Raw genomic sequence first — 13,158 nt, 5'->3', positions numbered from 1 at the left:
TATTATATACTATCCACTTAAGCATTTCAAAAGTATATTTTCATACAATTATTCCATACAGAAATAATGAATAACTTAAATTCATACTCAAAACCCCCTCAGATTAATAAAATGCATTCAATAGATGGGGATATATACAGTTCTCTCTAGTACCGTCATGCTGTTTTCCTCAAACTAACCATAAAATGTATTCCCCTCTTTTCTGAAATAATAAAATTTTCAGTTTTAGGAATTTGAGTTACAGCAGTTTTTTAAATCAGGATTTCTTTGCGAAGCATGTAAACGTGGACCACCTGATTTTTAACATTCTATGTTTTTTGAAGGGTAAACTAACTGGGGAAGGGACAGAAAGTTATACTTGTAGATTTAGTCACAACTGAACACCTGTGCAGCTAGAATGTTGACCCGTCAGGTTATCCATTGTCTTTTAACACATGTACATTGTTCATGTTATGCATGACAAGGAGTGTTGACTTTTTATTTTTTAAGACAAAGACTGTAGTTTAGTTTCTCTTTACTGAAACCACCTGTTATTTTAAGGTTAAGATGATTCCAATCAGCAGGGTGACATCGCATGCATTGCGACACTATCAGATTTAGAGCCTTGTAAAACAGACAGGCTAGGTAGTACCTGCATTAGACAAGAAAGACAAGTCGAGATCGTACTTCTTACACTAAACCATGAAACAGAAGCTGGAAATTGTAGCCCTGGTCCTGGGCTTCTTTGGCCTATTTGGGACAATAGCTGTTACAGCTCTGCCTACCTGGAAGGTCTCTGCCTTCATTGGGGCTAATCTTATAGTCATGGAGGAACTGTGGGAAGGCCTGTGGATGACCTGCTACAGACAGATTAATATCAAGATGCAATGCAAGGTCTACGACTCACTATTGATTCTCCCAGCCGAGCTGCAGGCGGCTAGAGGATTCATGTGCGTCTCCATCGCCCTGGTTTTCATTGCCTTGATTGTCACAGCTTTTGGAATCCAGAGGAGCAACTGTTTTGGTGACAACATGAAGAGCAAAAACATCATTCTGGCCGTCGGGGGATGTTTGTATCTGATTTCGTTTCTGACCACACTCATTCCTGTCAGCTGGGTGGGTCACTCGATTATCAGGCAGTTCTACAATCCAACTATGCTGGACGCTCAGAAACGAGAGATAGGACAAGCCATCTTTATTGGCTGGGGAACGTCTGGTGTGTTACTGGCCACTGGAATCATCGTGCTCATCAGATACAGCAAACGAAGATCCAAAGAAGATCTCTACCAGGGTGTATACATTATGGAGGAAAAGAGTGCCATCAAAGAGGACAGTGTATATCTCGCCCAGACAGAATCCGGCATGCATAAATTTCAAGAATATGTGTAAATAATTGTTAATTTTTGCTTTCCGCTGAATGTATTTATTTGCATTTAAAAATTACAATGTGTAGCTAATCTGCACATGCCTGTCAAAATTAAGGGCTATAGTGACTCACAGAGGTACTGGGAGAAGCTCTTTCCATCAGTTGGCTACTTTACTACAAGCAGTACCGGTAACAAAACCAATTTTGTACATAAAAAGTATTCATTTATTAAGAGTAATTTTTCTTTGAATTTTATTTTTAACAAATGCACTTATCTCTGCATGTCCTTGACGCTTTTGTGCTCTAATAAACTAATTTTGATGAACTGCTCTTGATGAATTTGCCTTTCCATCTCAACATAGGTCACTGTAAATTAAAACAATGTTTGTGAGTCAGTCAGCAGTCATTTAACCAACTTAGTTGACTGCACTGGATTAGAGCCGTCAGTCTGAAGCATTCTATTAATAATGTTTTTAAACTTTGCTATTAATCAAAACAATCAATTTTCCCCAAAGAAGACAGGTCATTTATATTTAAAATAAATAATTTTAATTGTACATAGTAAACTTAAGGTTTTATTGCAAAACATGAAAACATAAATAGATAATTATTATTGCATTAAGCAGATAATAACTATATGCTTAATGTAAACATTAAAATAACAATAATAAACGTACTATTTATGTATTTATAAATAAAAAGCCAGAGTATACAGAGGGAAAACTGTGTCTAAATTAAGAAATAAAACAAAATAGGCCTCAGTTTAATCCTAATTACACCAAAGGATCTATTCTATTATCTGATGTAGCTTACAAAGATTTGAATTTAACTGTATACTACATAGTATTTATAAATGTATCTTTTTAAAGAAAATACATAATTTATATATATATAAGTTTGTGGATATATATAAGTTATGTAAACAAATACATGTGATTAAAAGTGGATGAAGCTGATTGTATTTGAATAACATTGAAGCAGTCAAACATGTGTCTAACTGTTTACATACATATCTAGGTAAAAACACAGCAGACCGAACATGTCTACCCTCAGAGAGCAGTCACTATTTATTATCTACAATATTCTTTTTTAAATTTTTTTTTTTCTTAAAATGAGACATTAGATGTAACTTTCCTGGCATGTCAGTAGCTGCTCGTCAGGTATGTTATTTTATGGATAAATGATAAATGCTAAAAGATATTTCTCATGCCATCACAAAGAAAAGAATCCTTTGAGACAAAATTTAAAAATTATTAGCTGAAACTGAAATTGAGGGTATCCTTAATTACTCATTCATTAGGAGAAATTACACCTACAGTTACAGCAGTACAAGTCAAATATTTTAGGTATTAAGAAATCCCTAAAAAAATTGAATCTATTTATTCAGATTGGATTATTGATGTACAATAATCCACATCAATAAACTGGTAGACATGGAGTTGTATCATTGAATCACACTTCAAGCCTCAGTGTCTAATAAACACACTTATTGTTTGCTCATATTTATCAGGGTCCTCTTTTGGGCTCCAAACTTATTAACCACCATTGCTTCATACAAAGTTGATTAGCCACAACCCGATAAGAGTTTTATAAAATTATGTAACAAGTTGAGTTCAGTTCTTGACAGTGGTTGCCTCCATCAGGGCTACAGTTCCAAAACAAACATGGCAAATTAAACAGCTTCTTTAATGTCAAATAAGCTGAGGTTAAAATGTTCTGAGAGATCAAAGTGGTCTAATAAAAAGAACAATTTCAAGGTCGGTAACAATGAAATGATTGTTTTGCACCTGAAAATGATGGATTTGAAGCTATCACAATAAATATATCAGTAACACTTCAATGTGTTAGCAAAGAGTTGAGAAATTCTGGCAAGTGAAACCAATCCTCCTCATGTTTCTGAATCCAACACCTTCTTACCAGCTCACTTTACATGTAAAATGTAGAGGCTTTGGGATCTCTGACCGGCTTTAGTCGTCCCTATCAAAACATCCTTATAAGTGCATTTATACAAATAAGTTTGTTTTGTTTGCTTTGAAAACTGATATGTATCCAAAACTAAATAAAATCATTTTCCAGACAAGATAGACCACTTAATGACCCATGTATATTTGAACTCTTTCCCAATTCTGTGTAAATTACATATTTTTCTGTTCTTTCTCCAACTAATATTTCAAACAGAAATTGATTATCTTCAACTTATCAAATGATTGCACTTTTTATGTATATAACAAAAAAAACCCATAAAAAACACTAAACAGCTGATTCAAAGTCAGAGCAGTTTCATTTGCAATTGAACAAGGAGTACTCCTTTGTACTCCTATCTGATGGGTGCAGGGCAGATGAACTGGTCAGGCTGCATTGCATCCTTTGCATGTTTTTGTGGGTGTATATGTTGTGTTCATCATTCTTTCCTTCAGACTTGCCTCCGGAGCTGTAAGAGTAAAGCCAGAGAGAGCATCTTTGGCTTTTGGTGCTTTCTGCAATGGCCACTTACACAGCCTACAGTGGCTATACCAAGCCACCATTGTCCTATGCCGGGTCTTACTATGACCCAAATTTGCAGAAGCCACCCCAGACCTACATAGACTACCAAGATAACCCAGATTACCAGGATTCTGTTTACGAGGAAAAACAAAGAGCTGAGAAGAGGAAACGCCGTAATGAAGTCTGCTGTGAGGTTGTGGCTCTCATCATTGGTTTTCTTGGACTGATTGGAGTAGCAGCGGTGACTGGCTTGCCCATGTGGAAAGTAACAGCCTTCATTCAGGAAAACATCATTGTGATGGAAACTCGCTGGGAAGGTTTGTGGATGAACTGCTACAGACAAGCCAACATAAGGATGCAGTGCAAGGTGTACGATTCCCTGCTGTACCTGCCACCAGATCTCCAAGCAGCCAGAGGCCTCATGTGCAGCTCTGTGGCTCTCACAACCTTCGCCCTGGTTGTTTCAGTGGTGGGAATGAAATGTACCAAGATGGTGGACCACCGTGCTCGAACAAAACACATTGTCCTTGTGACTGGAGGCTGTCTCTTCCTCATGGGCTGTGTCACTACCCTGATCCCAGTGTCCTGGACTGGCCATGTCATCATCCAGGACTTCTACAACCCACTGCTGATTGATGCCCAACGAAGAGAGCTCGGGGAAGCTCTGTACATCGGCTGGATGACATCTGGTTTGCTTTTCTCAGCTGGAGTGATCCTGCTGTGCCGCCATGCTCCACGCACCAATGTAGAAGAAGAGAGGGTCATATACAACCCTGGAAGTGTCTACCAACCTGCATACACATACCAGCCGTACTCATATCAACCAGAATACAACTACCAACCTGCATACTCTGCACCCCCACCAAGATCTGTGGGATATACTCCGAGTCAGTACTAGGTGATTTCTGGACTTGATTTTTAAACCAGAAAAACATGGCTCAAATGAAAAGGATGGTGGAGTGACAAAGACAGGGGATAACTAGACAAGGCCCATTTATTACTTTAAAAAGTCTATTGCTAAGACTGAAATGTTTTAATGAATGTGATTGAGTTTGATCATGAAGACCTTTGCTGAAATGATTCTTTGTTTTACTGCACCTACTGTGTGGGTGTTTTACACCCTTCATAACGATAAAGCAGCAATGTGATAACAATGTCTTTACAGAATCTGCACGCATGCTCAGTTGAGTTAAAATTATGCACTAGCTTTTTTTCATACCTGTAGGTAACTTCTGTTTACTTGTGAGATTGTGTATATATACTTTTTTCAAAACCAATACTGAAAAACTATATCAGCTGTTATACAAAATAAAAAAATGGTAATAAAAGTTGTTTGTTTTCATCAGTTTTATTTCTTCAACCCTACAATCATTTCTCCAAAAGCTTTTGTTTGTCTGGGAATCTAGATATTCCTGCCGAAACTCCGGTTGTTTCACTTACGGGTGTGTCATTTTAATCATTGCCAGTACAAATGTGCCCAAACCAGAAAAGCAGGCTTTACAAGCACATCTAAAAAAAAGCAAAGGCACTGAAAGATTATGTCTCAACAACTTAAAAGGTACAACTTTCAGATTTCAGCTACAGACTGACATGATGGACAAGAAGAAATTGTCAATACAATTCAGAAATAACACTTTGTCAACTTAAAAATACACGATTAAGCAATTATGTAAAAATATTAAAATCTATTTAATTATGTCTACAAAAGCCCTAAAGTGTGAAATCTGAGATTTTTGTTGTCATATTACACAATATCATCATGATGTATACACTTTTACGAAAACAGGTTCATGTTTACTGTCACCTGAATGTAATTAATAATAATCTCCCAAATAATTAAAACTAAAATAAATAAATAGGTGTAAATACAATTTTAGAATATAACAAGCAATTTAAAAAGCAGCAAAAAATAGCTAAATGTTATATAAATTACAATACTAATTGAAAAACACTTAAAATTCTATTAAGACATAGTTTAACATAGCAAAAATGTTATAGGTTACATAATCATGGGGGGGACTGTTGTTTTGACAGATATTCAGCAGACAGTCACCGAAACCCCACGGTTTTAAATGTTTTTAAATATTTAAAAACATTAAATAATTTTTAAGATTATTTAAAGAACTAGTGGATTTTATTAGATAGTAAGAGTTTGGGGTAGACTTCTATGTTGTCAAAGTGAGGGAGATTGTTCAAAGAATGATTCAAATTGGACTTCTTGAATACAAGGTTTCATGTGATTCTCAGAAATGCCATTATGATTAAACTGGAATGACCAGGCTTGTAGAAGCAGCCTAGATGTAATGATGATTTTAAAGATAAGATACGTAGATACATATCAGTAAAACACAATTATTAAACTTAATAATCTAAATAAAAATGTAAATGGCAGATTATTTATTTAAATGTGGGGGAAAATAATATTTTAACAGTGGGAAATCTCCAAGACAGTTTGGTCCATTAAACAGGAAAAAATAAAACATTTACCCAAAACGAATGGAGGCTACGTATCTATAAATGCAATGATAATCATAAGTATCTACAACCTGTTTGAGGTGAAGGGAAGTGAGGACCTGAGAGGAGACAAGTGTTAGCCAATGTGGAACAAGGAGCCCAGAGACAGAGGCAAGAGAGAAACCTAGAATGAGTAAATGCTGATGGGTAGAATCGCCGGGGAAGCAGATGCAGACTAAAAGAAAGCACTGAAACAAATGGGCGAGGGGAAAGACAAAGGGCTGGGAAAGTGGCTGGTAGGCAACCCTGGATTAAAGCGTCTTGGCAGGAATGAGAGTTCCATCTAAAGCAGGCATAGTGGCTAATATGGGCAGGTTGAAGATGAAGTTTGCATCTCTCCTTTTTCTGAGATGCTTTCAGCGAGAGCATGTGCGACAGCATCAGGAAGAACCCCATAAAGTCTACCACAAAAAGAAGAACATTGGGCTTCCCTTCCAGCCTGAACATTAGTGGCCCTGAAACAAAGCACAAAGTGAATCTACAACCTGCAGTCAGCCAAATGCTTTTTTGCGTATGAGGAATCAACCTCAATAATTTTGAAAGACTCTGACTTGGGCGTCTATTGTTGGCTAAGGCAATAGAGGCCCAAGGCAAAAGCAAATACTCTTTTCTTCTGCAAGGAATCTTGCAGAAGAAAAGAATCTAGTAATTTTTTTCTGACAGAAGTCAGACAGAAGTTTCTACTTAAACTTGACAGGTCAGTTTAAGTAGAGTTTTTCTCAGTCCTGAACAGTTTAATATTCAGCATGCTTAGGAAACTCATATTACCCGTCAGATGGAGAGCTGGTAGTGTGTTGCTCCTTCATAATAGGAGGAGTAGAGGGGAGGGTGTATGCATGTGCAGCAATAAGGTTTGGTCAGGATGCAGTGTGGGTAGGGTCGGTGCTTTTAAAGCCACCACATATAAGCTAACTCAAAAGAGTTCAAAACTATTCACCAGAATCTTTTCTTTTCTGTTTATCCAGAAAAAAAGCATTTTACCTGGCTAAAGTAGAGAAAAAGAAAATAAGCATTTTATCTTTGCAAATGAGGGAAGGACCACTTGTCAGTAGTTCAAACTAAAGTTTGTTTTTGTTTTGATGATAGATTTTTTATTCATTTTGGAAGTCAAATTTACTGATAAAACCTGCTAAAATCAGCAGATAAAATGCTAATATATTATAAAAAATTATTGACTTGCATAAAAGTCTTAGTTTTTTCTCCTCAATACTTACTTGTAAAGAGATATCCGAGAATGTAAATGGATACCTCTGAATAATCAAAGTAGCAGCGTACTGGTGTTGGTGTGCAGAGTTTCAAAACACACAAAGGACTCCGTCTCCTAGCTACAGGTACAAATTCCCACCCCTTCCCATTATAACATCCAGTGGGAAGAGGTTGTACAAGTGTACAACCACCTGCTCCTCCTCCATCTGATTTAACTGCCTCTCAACAGAAAGAAATTACTGCGCTGAGCTATATCCAAATAGTGTCCAACTGCTATTCCGCCTATGAACTTGGATGAGTGACTAGAGACAGGATGGCCAACTCAACATTGGAAATAGTGGGACTTTTATTGTCCTTGATTGGTCTGATTGGAGCAGCTGCAAGCACCGGAATGCCAATGTGGCGGGTCACAGCCTTCATTGGGGAGAATATCATCGTGTTTGAGACTCGCTACGAGGGTTTGTGGATGAACTGCTTTCGCCAAGCTAACATACGGATGCAGTGTAAAGTCTACGACTCTCTGCTGGCCCTTCCCCAAGACCTGCAAGCTGCAAGAGGGTTAATGTGCTGCTCTCTGGCTCTGGCTGCCATTGGTCTGCTGATCAGTTTGGTCGGGATGCAGTGCACAGCGTGCATCAGGAACAACGATCGAGCCAAAAGACTGGTCCTCATCATTGCAGGAAGCATGATTTTAATGGCTTGCATTTGCGACCTTATTCCTGTGTCCTGGACAGGCCACGTCATCATTCAGGACTTCTACAACCCGCTGCTGATCGATGCCCAGCGCAGGGAGCTCGGAGAAGCTCTCTATATTGGTTGGGTGGCAGCTGCTTTTTTGTTTGCTGGAGGGTGCATTTTTATCTGTTGCAATATACAGTCTGAAGACGAAAAACCAGAGAAGTACATGTACTCAAAAACCTCAGGGTACAGGGCCTACACGCCACAGCCACCACTCCAGCCTCTACAGCCTCAGCAGCTGGTGTTTATCCCTCGATCCGAACCTCACTCAATGCTGTCAAGACATCCGTCAACCGTCTACAGTTACGAATCTAGATACCCCTCTGTGCACAGTGGAGTTGCTTATCTGTGAACCCTTAAAATATTTTTTCCCTGGCATGGTGGTACAAGGTAAAAACACTTAATTTAAATTCTTAATTAGAGGTAAAATATCAGTACATTTTATGTATTCATTTAACTGTACTTATATTTTTTTGTAAAAAAAAAACAGTTGAGAATAAGTTAGAAGCTGGCAAGAGATAACCACTCATGTTTATGTATATTTAATTGTTTGTGTAAGTGAAACTTTATACTTGTATTGTCAAAATGGGGCGAAATATTGAAAATCTGTATGTTGTGTATATCTATTATGCAATCTTCAACCATTTGGCAATGTAACAGAGGTGTATGTGTGTTCACTGGTGAAATGTATTTTATTGCTGGCGTGTGATCCATGTAGTTTAAGTGACAAAAAAAACAAACATTTTAAATTGTGTTTTATGAGCCAAAACTTTGCCAGAATTACAAACCTCAATAAGGCCTTTGTTTTCCCCAAACTTCCGGTACTAGTTTCACCCAGTGTTATTTACAAATTCAAACAATGGCAGATGTGCCATAATGACTTAGAAAATACAAGTTAAAACAGTGACTGACTGTGACTGACTAATAGCTATGTAAAAAAAATTAATTCAAGTCTATTTAATCTGAATATTGACTAAAGATAGGCATTCTGTAATGCTTTCCTGGGAGCTACTGAAAAGGAAGTGTGTTCTGAGATTCTCAGAACACACTTCTCACTATGGGTGTGGACGCAAAGGTAACTCAACCAAGCCAAGTAAACAAAGGGATCATGTGACCAGAATATGCAAGTCACTTTGAATTTAGACTAACACATTCCTATTATTTTGTTCATTGAGCTTCAAGTTTAGGAATATATTTTTTTCTGCAAAGTGTATAAATTATCAAGTTAAGCTTAAAAGTCACAGCATTTCAATTCCTAGAAGAAGCACAACTTCTTTCTGCGAACTTAAATACAATGAAATGTTGATACTTGCATATGTGTTCTGCTATTTCAAACAAATACAATTTCAAATGTAATTGTATATCACTGGTCTTAATATGTCAGAAAATACATGTTTTTCCATATAATGTGAACCTCTTATTTCATCAACTCAAAGCTCAACTCTGCTCTCCGGTGGACAAAGCAGAAAGCTGTCACAGTTGTTCATTTTACAGTATACTGATTTTTGTTTGTTTTATGACATTTATCACATTTAAATAAAAATCTGACATTGTTAATTGTTGGAGTTGTGCATTATTTTTACTCAGAAGTTATGCTTGAGATAAATGATCAGTTTCTTGCCCACATGAACTGCTTACCTGTAAACACAAAATAAGAACACATCCTCTTTACCTGCATCTCTCCAAGCCAATCAGGTGATGGTAAAGCATATTTCCCATAACAAACAGCCTAAGAGCAAACGGTTAGGACAAAGCCTCACAGCCTGGACATACCTTCACCTTAAACAAATTTTTTTCTTCAAAGATTCTGATAAAGATCGACGGTACCCATTTTTCTCTTTTTCTGCCTGCAAGATCATAAAAATTTTGGACTTACACATAGGAGTCTTGAATAAAAAACAATGATTCGAGGCATCTCTGAGATCGCAGCGATGTGTGTTGGACTGATTGGGCTGATCGGAGCCTCTGCTACGACTGGCTTGCCTATGTGGAAGGTCACCGCTTTCATTGGAGCAAACATCATTGTGATGGAGACGCGTTGGGAGGGCTTGTGGATGAACTGCTACAGACAGGCAAACATCAGGATGCAGTGTAAGGTGTACGACTCCTTATTGTATCTTCCTCCTGACCTGCAGGCTGCCAGGGGTCTGATGTGCTGTTCTGTAGCCTTGTCAGGGTTAGGGCTCTTGGTAGCTCTAGCAGGGATGAAATGCATTTCCTGCTTTCAAGGTAGCAAATGGGCTAAAACAATTATTCTGATGGTTGCTGGAGCAATGCAGTTCATGGCCTGTATTTGTGTTTTTATACCCGTGTCTTGGACTGGTCATGTCATTATAAGTGATTTTTACAATCCACTGCTGATTGATGCCGAAAGGAGAGAGCTGGGAGAAGCTCTTTACATCGGTTGGGTGACGGGAGCCTTACTTTTTGCCTCAGCTTTACTGTTTATCTGTAGACGGATACCCTCAGAAAGAGGGTCATTTGACGTATATCCCCCACTTAAACTGCTGAATTACAGGACAGAGGTGAACAGACCTGCAATGACAAGATATCACCCCATCTCCAGCATTCCAAGCATCCAGTCGAATGCACATCAAAGTACTCTTCAGAGCAACAGCTTGGTTGGGCAACAAAATTTATTTCCACCACAAAATGTCAATCAAGTAATAAGCAATGGAGCCCTGATGAACCCAACTATTGTCTACACTCCTGGTCCTGAAAATGCATCAATCCTCTATCAAAGTAGCATGGCTCATCAATCTTCAGTGGGGAGCTCTCCCCACTCTGGAAGCATATACGCTCCAGGAAACTCTTTATATGTGACCCAAAACCCCACTCTGTATACAACAACTTACACCGGCAATACACCTTCATCTTTCCAGTCAAGCTTTCATCCTGTTGCACAAACTCCTGTTTTCATAGCCTATAAGGAATCCATGGTTCACCCAGAGACTCGCAGCCTTAGCCACAATGGAGTGTACATATAAAGTAAAGTTTATATGTAAACTTGTATGTAAATGTAAAGTTAATGAAAAAGAAATTTTCCTGAGCTATAGACCACTTAAGATCACATAATTCTGATATGGGTATTTTTCTTCAGTGTATCAAACCTGCTCTTGGGAACATAAGTCTGTTGCATTTTGCTTTTTTTTTTTTTTACATTTTTTGATTGTTTTGGCTTATTTTATATAGTAAATTTGTAGTAAGAATAAAATTAATCTATATTTATTAGTGTAATTTTTTTGTCATAAGTTTAAGAATACAGCCTGATCAATACTTATAATTGGAAATTATTTAAACTTTTTATGAGATTTAGGATCAATGTAAAAACAATAATTTTGTGATTTTTAAAAATAATTTTGTACTGTTTATTAAAAGGATGTCCCGATATGTAAATGCTTCATTTCTTTCTTACTGACTGGCCTCAGGCCCAAAATATAAATGAAAATCTAATGGTGACAACTAACTATTGAAACACACAAATAATTATGTAAAACAAATTAAAAACATTAATTTTGTTAGTACTTTGTGTCTACAAAATCACAAAATATTGGTGGCGTCTACTGTTGTTGACTATTGCACAACCACCCAAAAAAGGTTAAAAAAAAAAAGATCTGAATTTGGTACATTGGTATGACACAAAAAAATCCAACAAAGAAACTGCTGGCCTTTAGCTTCAAAAGGCCAATTGCAAGAGGTTTTATGTTCTGTGCTGTGACTCAGATTGGCCTTTGCTGATTAGTTTGTTTTGATGCAGAGTACATTATGAGTCAGGAACAACAAACAAGCTAAGAGACTGGTTATTCAGAAAGATGATAATATATATTTTGCATTTTCAGCCCTAAATATGTCCAGGACACACCACCTCCTCATCAGGAATTCTACAAGGTCAATGCCACAACAGCTGGTGCGTATACAACAACCAGTTAGGTGTTACAGAACAAATGAGCTGAATGAAGAAGGAATGAAGAATTAAGCAGTTTCCCTGGCTATTTCTCAGACTGAAACAAAACTAAAATAGATTCACAGATAAAAATATCATTCCATAAGGAAAGTCTAGGCACATGAAGCCCAAAAGCACAAAAAATACAATAAAAACATTGATAATTTAAATAAAAAGAAGGTACTACACTAAAAAAAACCATTAAAAATTATAGTTGCTACTACAAGAATCAGTAGCCTAGTTTATGAGGCCATTCTCTTTGCCAAGGTACTGTGCACCCTAATGGCAGTGAGAACAAAATATCTCCTGATTCTCTCAATCCTCAAATGCAGTGGGATTAGCCTCTTTCTGCCCCATCAAGATGTTGTGGAGGAGGAGTTTACCATTATCCATGAGGGACAGCGCTATACGTACTCATCCTTCTCACCACGTTTTTATATAAAAAAAGAAAAAATGAAATAAAACTGACACTGAAAATACATTCAAGAAACCTTAATAGAGTACAAACGTATATCAAAGTTTGGAAATATTTAATTTTAAATGTCAGAAAATGCCAGAAACTCCAATCCCATTTGACATACTATGAACCTCCTATTTCATCAACTCAAAGCTCTTCTCCGCTCCCCAGTGGGCAAAACAGGAAAGTGAGTTGTGCTTAAGGAAGTCTGAGTTGTTCATTTTACTGTGTGCTAATCTTTGTTTGTTTTGTATCACACATAATTACAGAAAAAAAACAGACCTTCTTAATTCATTCCTATGGTTGTAATTTTTTTTACTTTGGTATTATTATTATTATTTGTTTCTACTGCTGAAGAAACTAACATTCAATTGCCTCATGAGCTGCTAAACTGTAAACACAACATAAGCATATCGTCTTTGCCTGCATTGTCAGAACACCATTGGAAGCTGGTTTAATTGTTGTAATGCC

The 13,158-nt window shown here is 37.2% G+C and overlaps 4 protein-coding genes across 4 annotated transcripts; all 4 read left to right on the top strand.

Moving 5' to 3' along the window:
- The first annotated feature begins 681 nt into the window (after window positions 1-681).
- LOC102235120 (claudin-8-like) lies at window positions 682-1,606 on the top strand. Its single transcript, XM_005796817.2, has one exon. It carries the CDS (start codon window positions 682-684, stop codon window positions 1,366-1,368), a length of 687 nt encoding a protein of 228 aa, XP_005796874.1. The 3' UTR covers window positions 1,369-1,606.
- A 2,140-nt stretch (window positions 1,607-3,746) lies between these two features.
- Window positions 3,747-5,152, top strand: LOC102235381 (claudin-8-like). The gene has a single exon (XM_005796818.2). It carries the CDS (start codon window positions 3,828-3,830, stop codon window positions 4,725-4,727), a length of 900 nt encoding a protein of 299 aa, XP_005796875.1. The 5' UTR covers window positions 3,747-3,827; the 3' UTR covers window positions 4,728-5,152.
- Window positions 5,153-7,731: 2,579 nt separating this feature from the next.
- On the top strand, window positions 7,732-9,830 carry LOC102235631 (claudin-4-like). Its single transcript, XM_005796819.2, has one exon. The coding sequence runs from the start codon at window positions 7,863-7,865 to the stop codon at window positions 8,637-8,639; it is 777 nt and encodes a 258-aa protein (XP_005796876.1). The 5' UTR covers window positions 7,732-7,862; the 3' UTR covers window positions 8,640-9,830.
- A 224-nt stretch (window positions 9,831-10,054) lies between these two features.
- On the top strand, window positions 10,055-11,424 carry LOC102228267 (claudin-8-like). Its single transcript, XM_005796875.2, has one exon. The coding sequence runs from the start codon at window positions 10,189-10,191 to the stop codon at window positions 11,272-11,274; it is 1,086 nt and encodes a 361-aa protein (XP_005796932.1). The 5' UTR covers window positions 10,055-10,188; the 3' UTR covers window positions 11,275-11,424.
- Window positions 11,425-13,158: the final 1,734 nt, after the last annotated feature.

The sequence above is a fragment of the Xiphophorus maculatus genome, chromosome 18, assembly GCF_002775205.1.
Source record: "Xiphophorus maculatus strain JP 163 A chromosome 18, X_maculatus-5.0-male, whole genome shotgun sequence".
Classification (NCBI taxonomy): Eukaryota; Metazoa; Chordata; class Actinopteri; order Cyprinodontiformes; family Poeciliidae; genus Xiphophorus; species Xiphophorus maculatus.
Note: the sequence above shows the minus strand (reverse complement) of the source record. Positions and strands in the feature narration are given on the sequence as shown.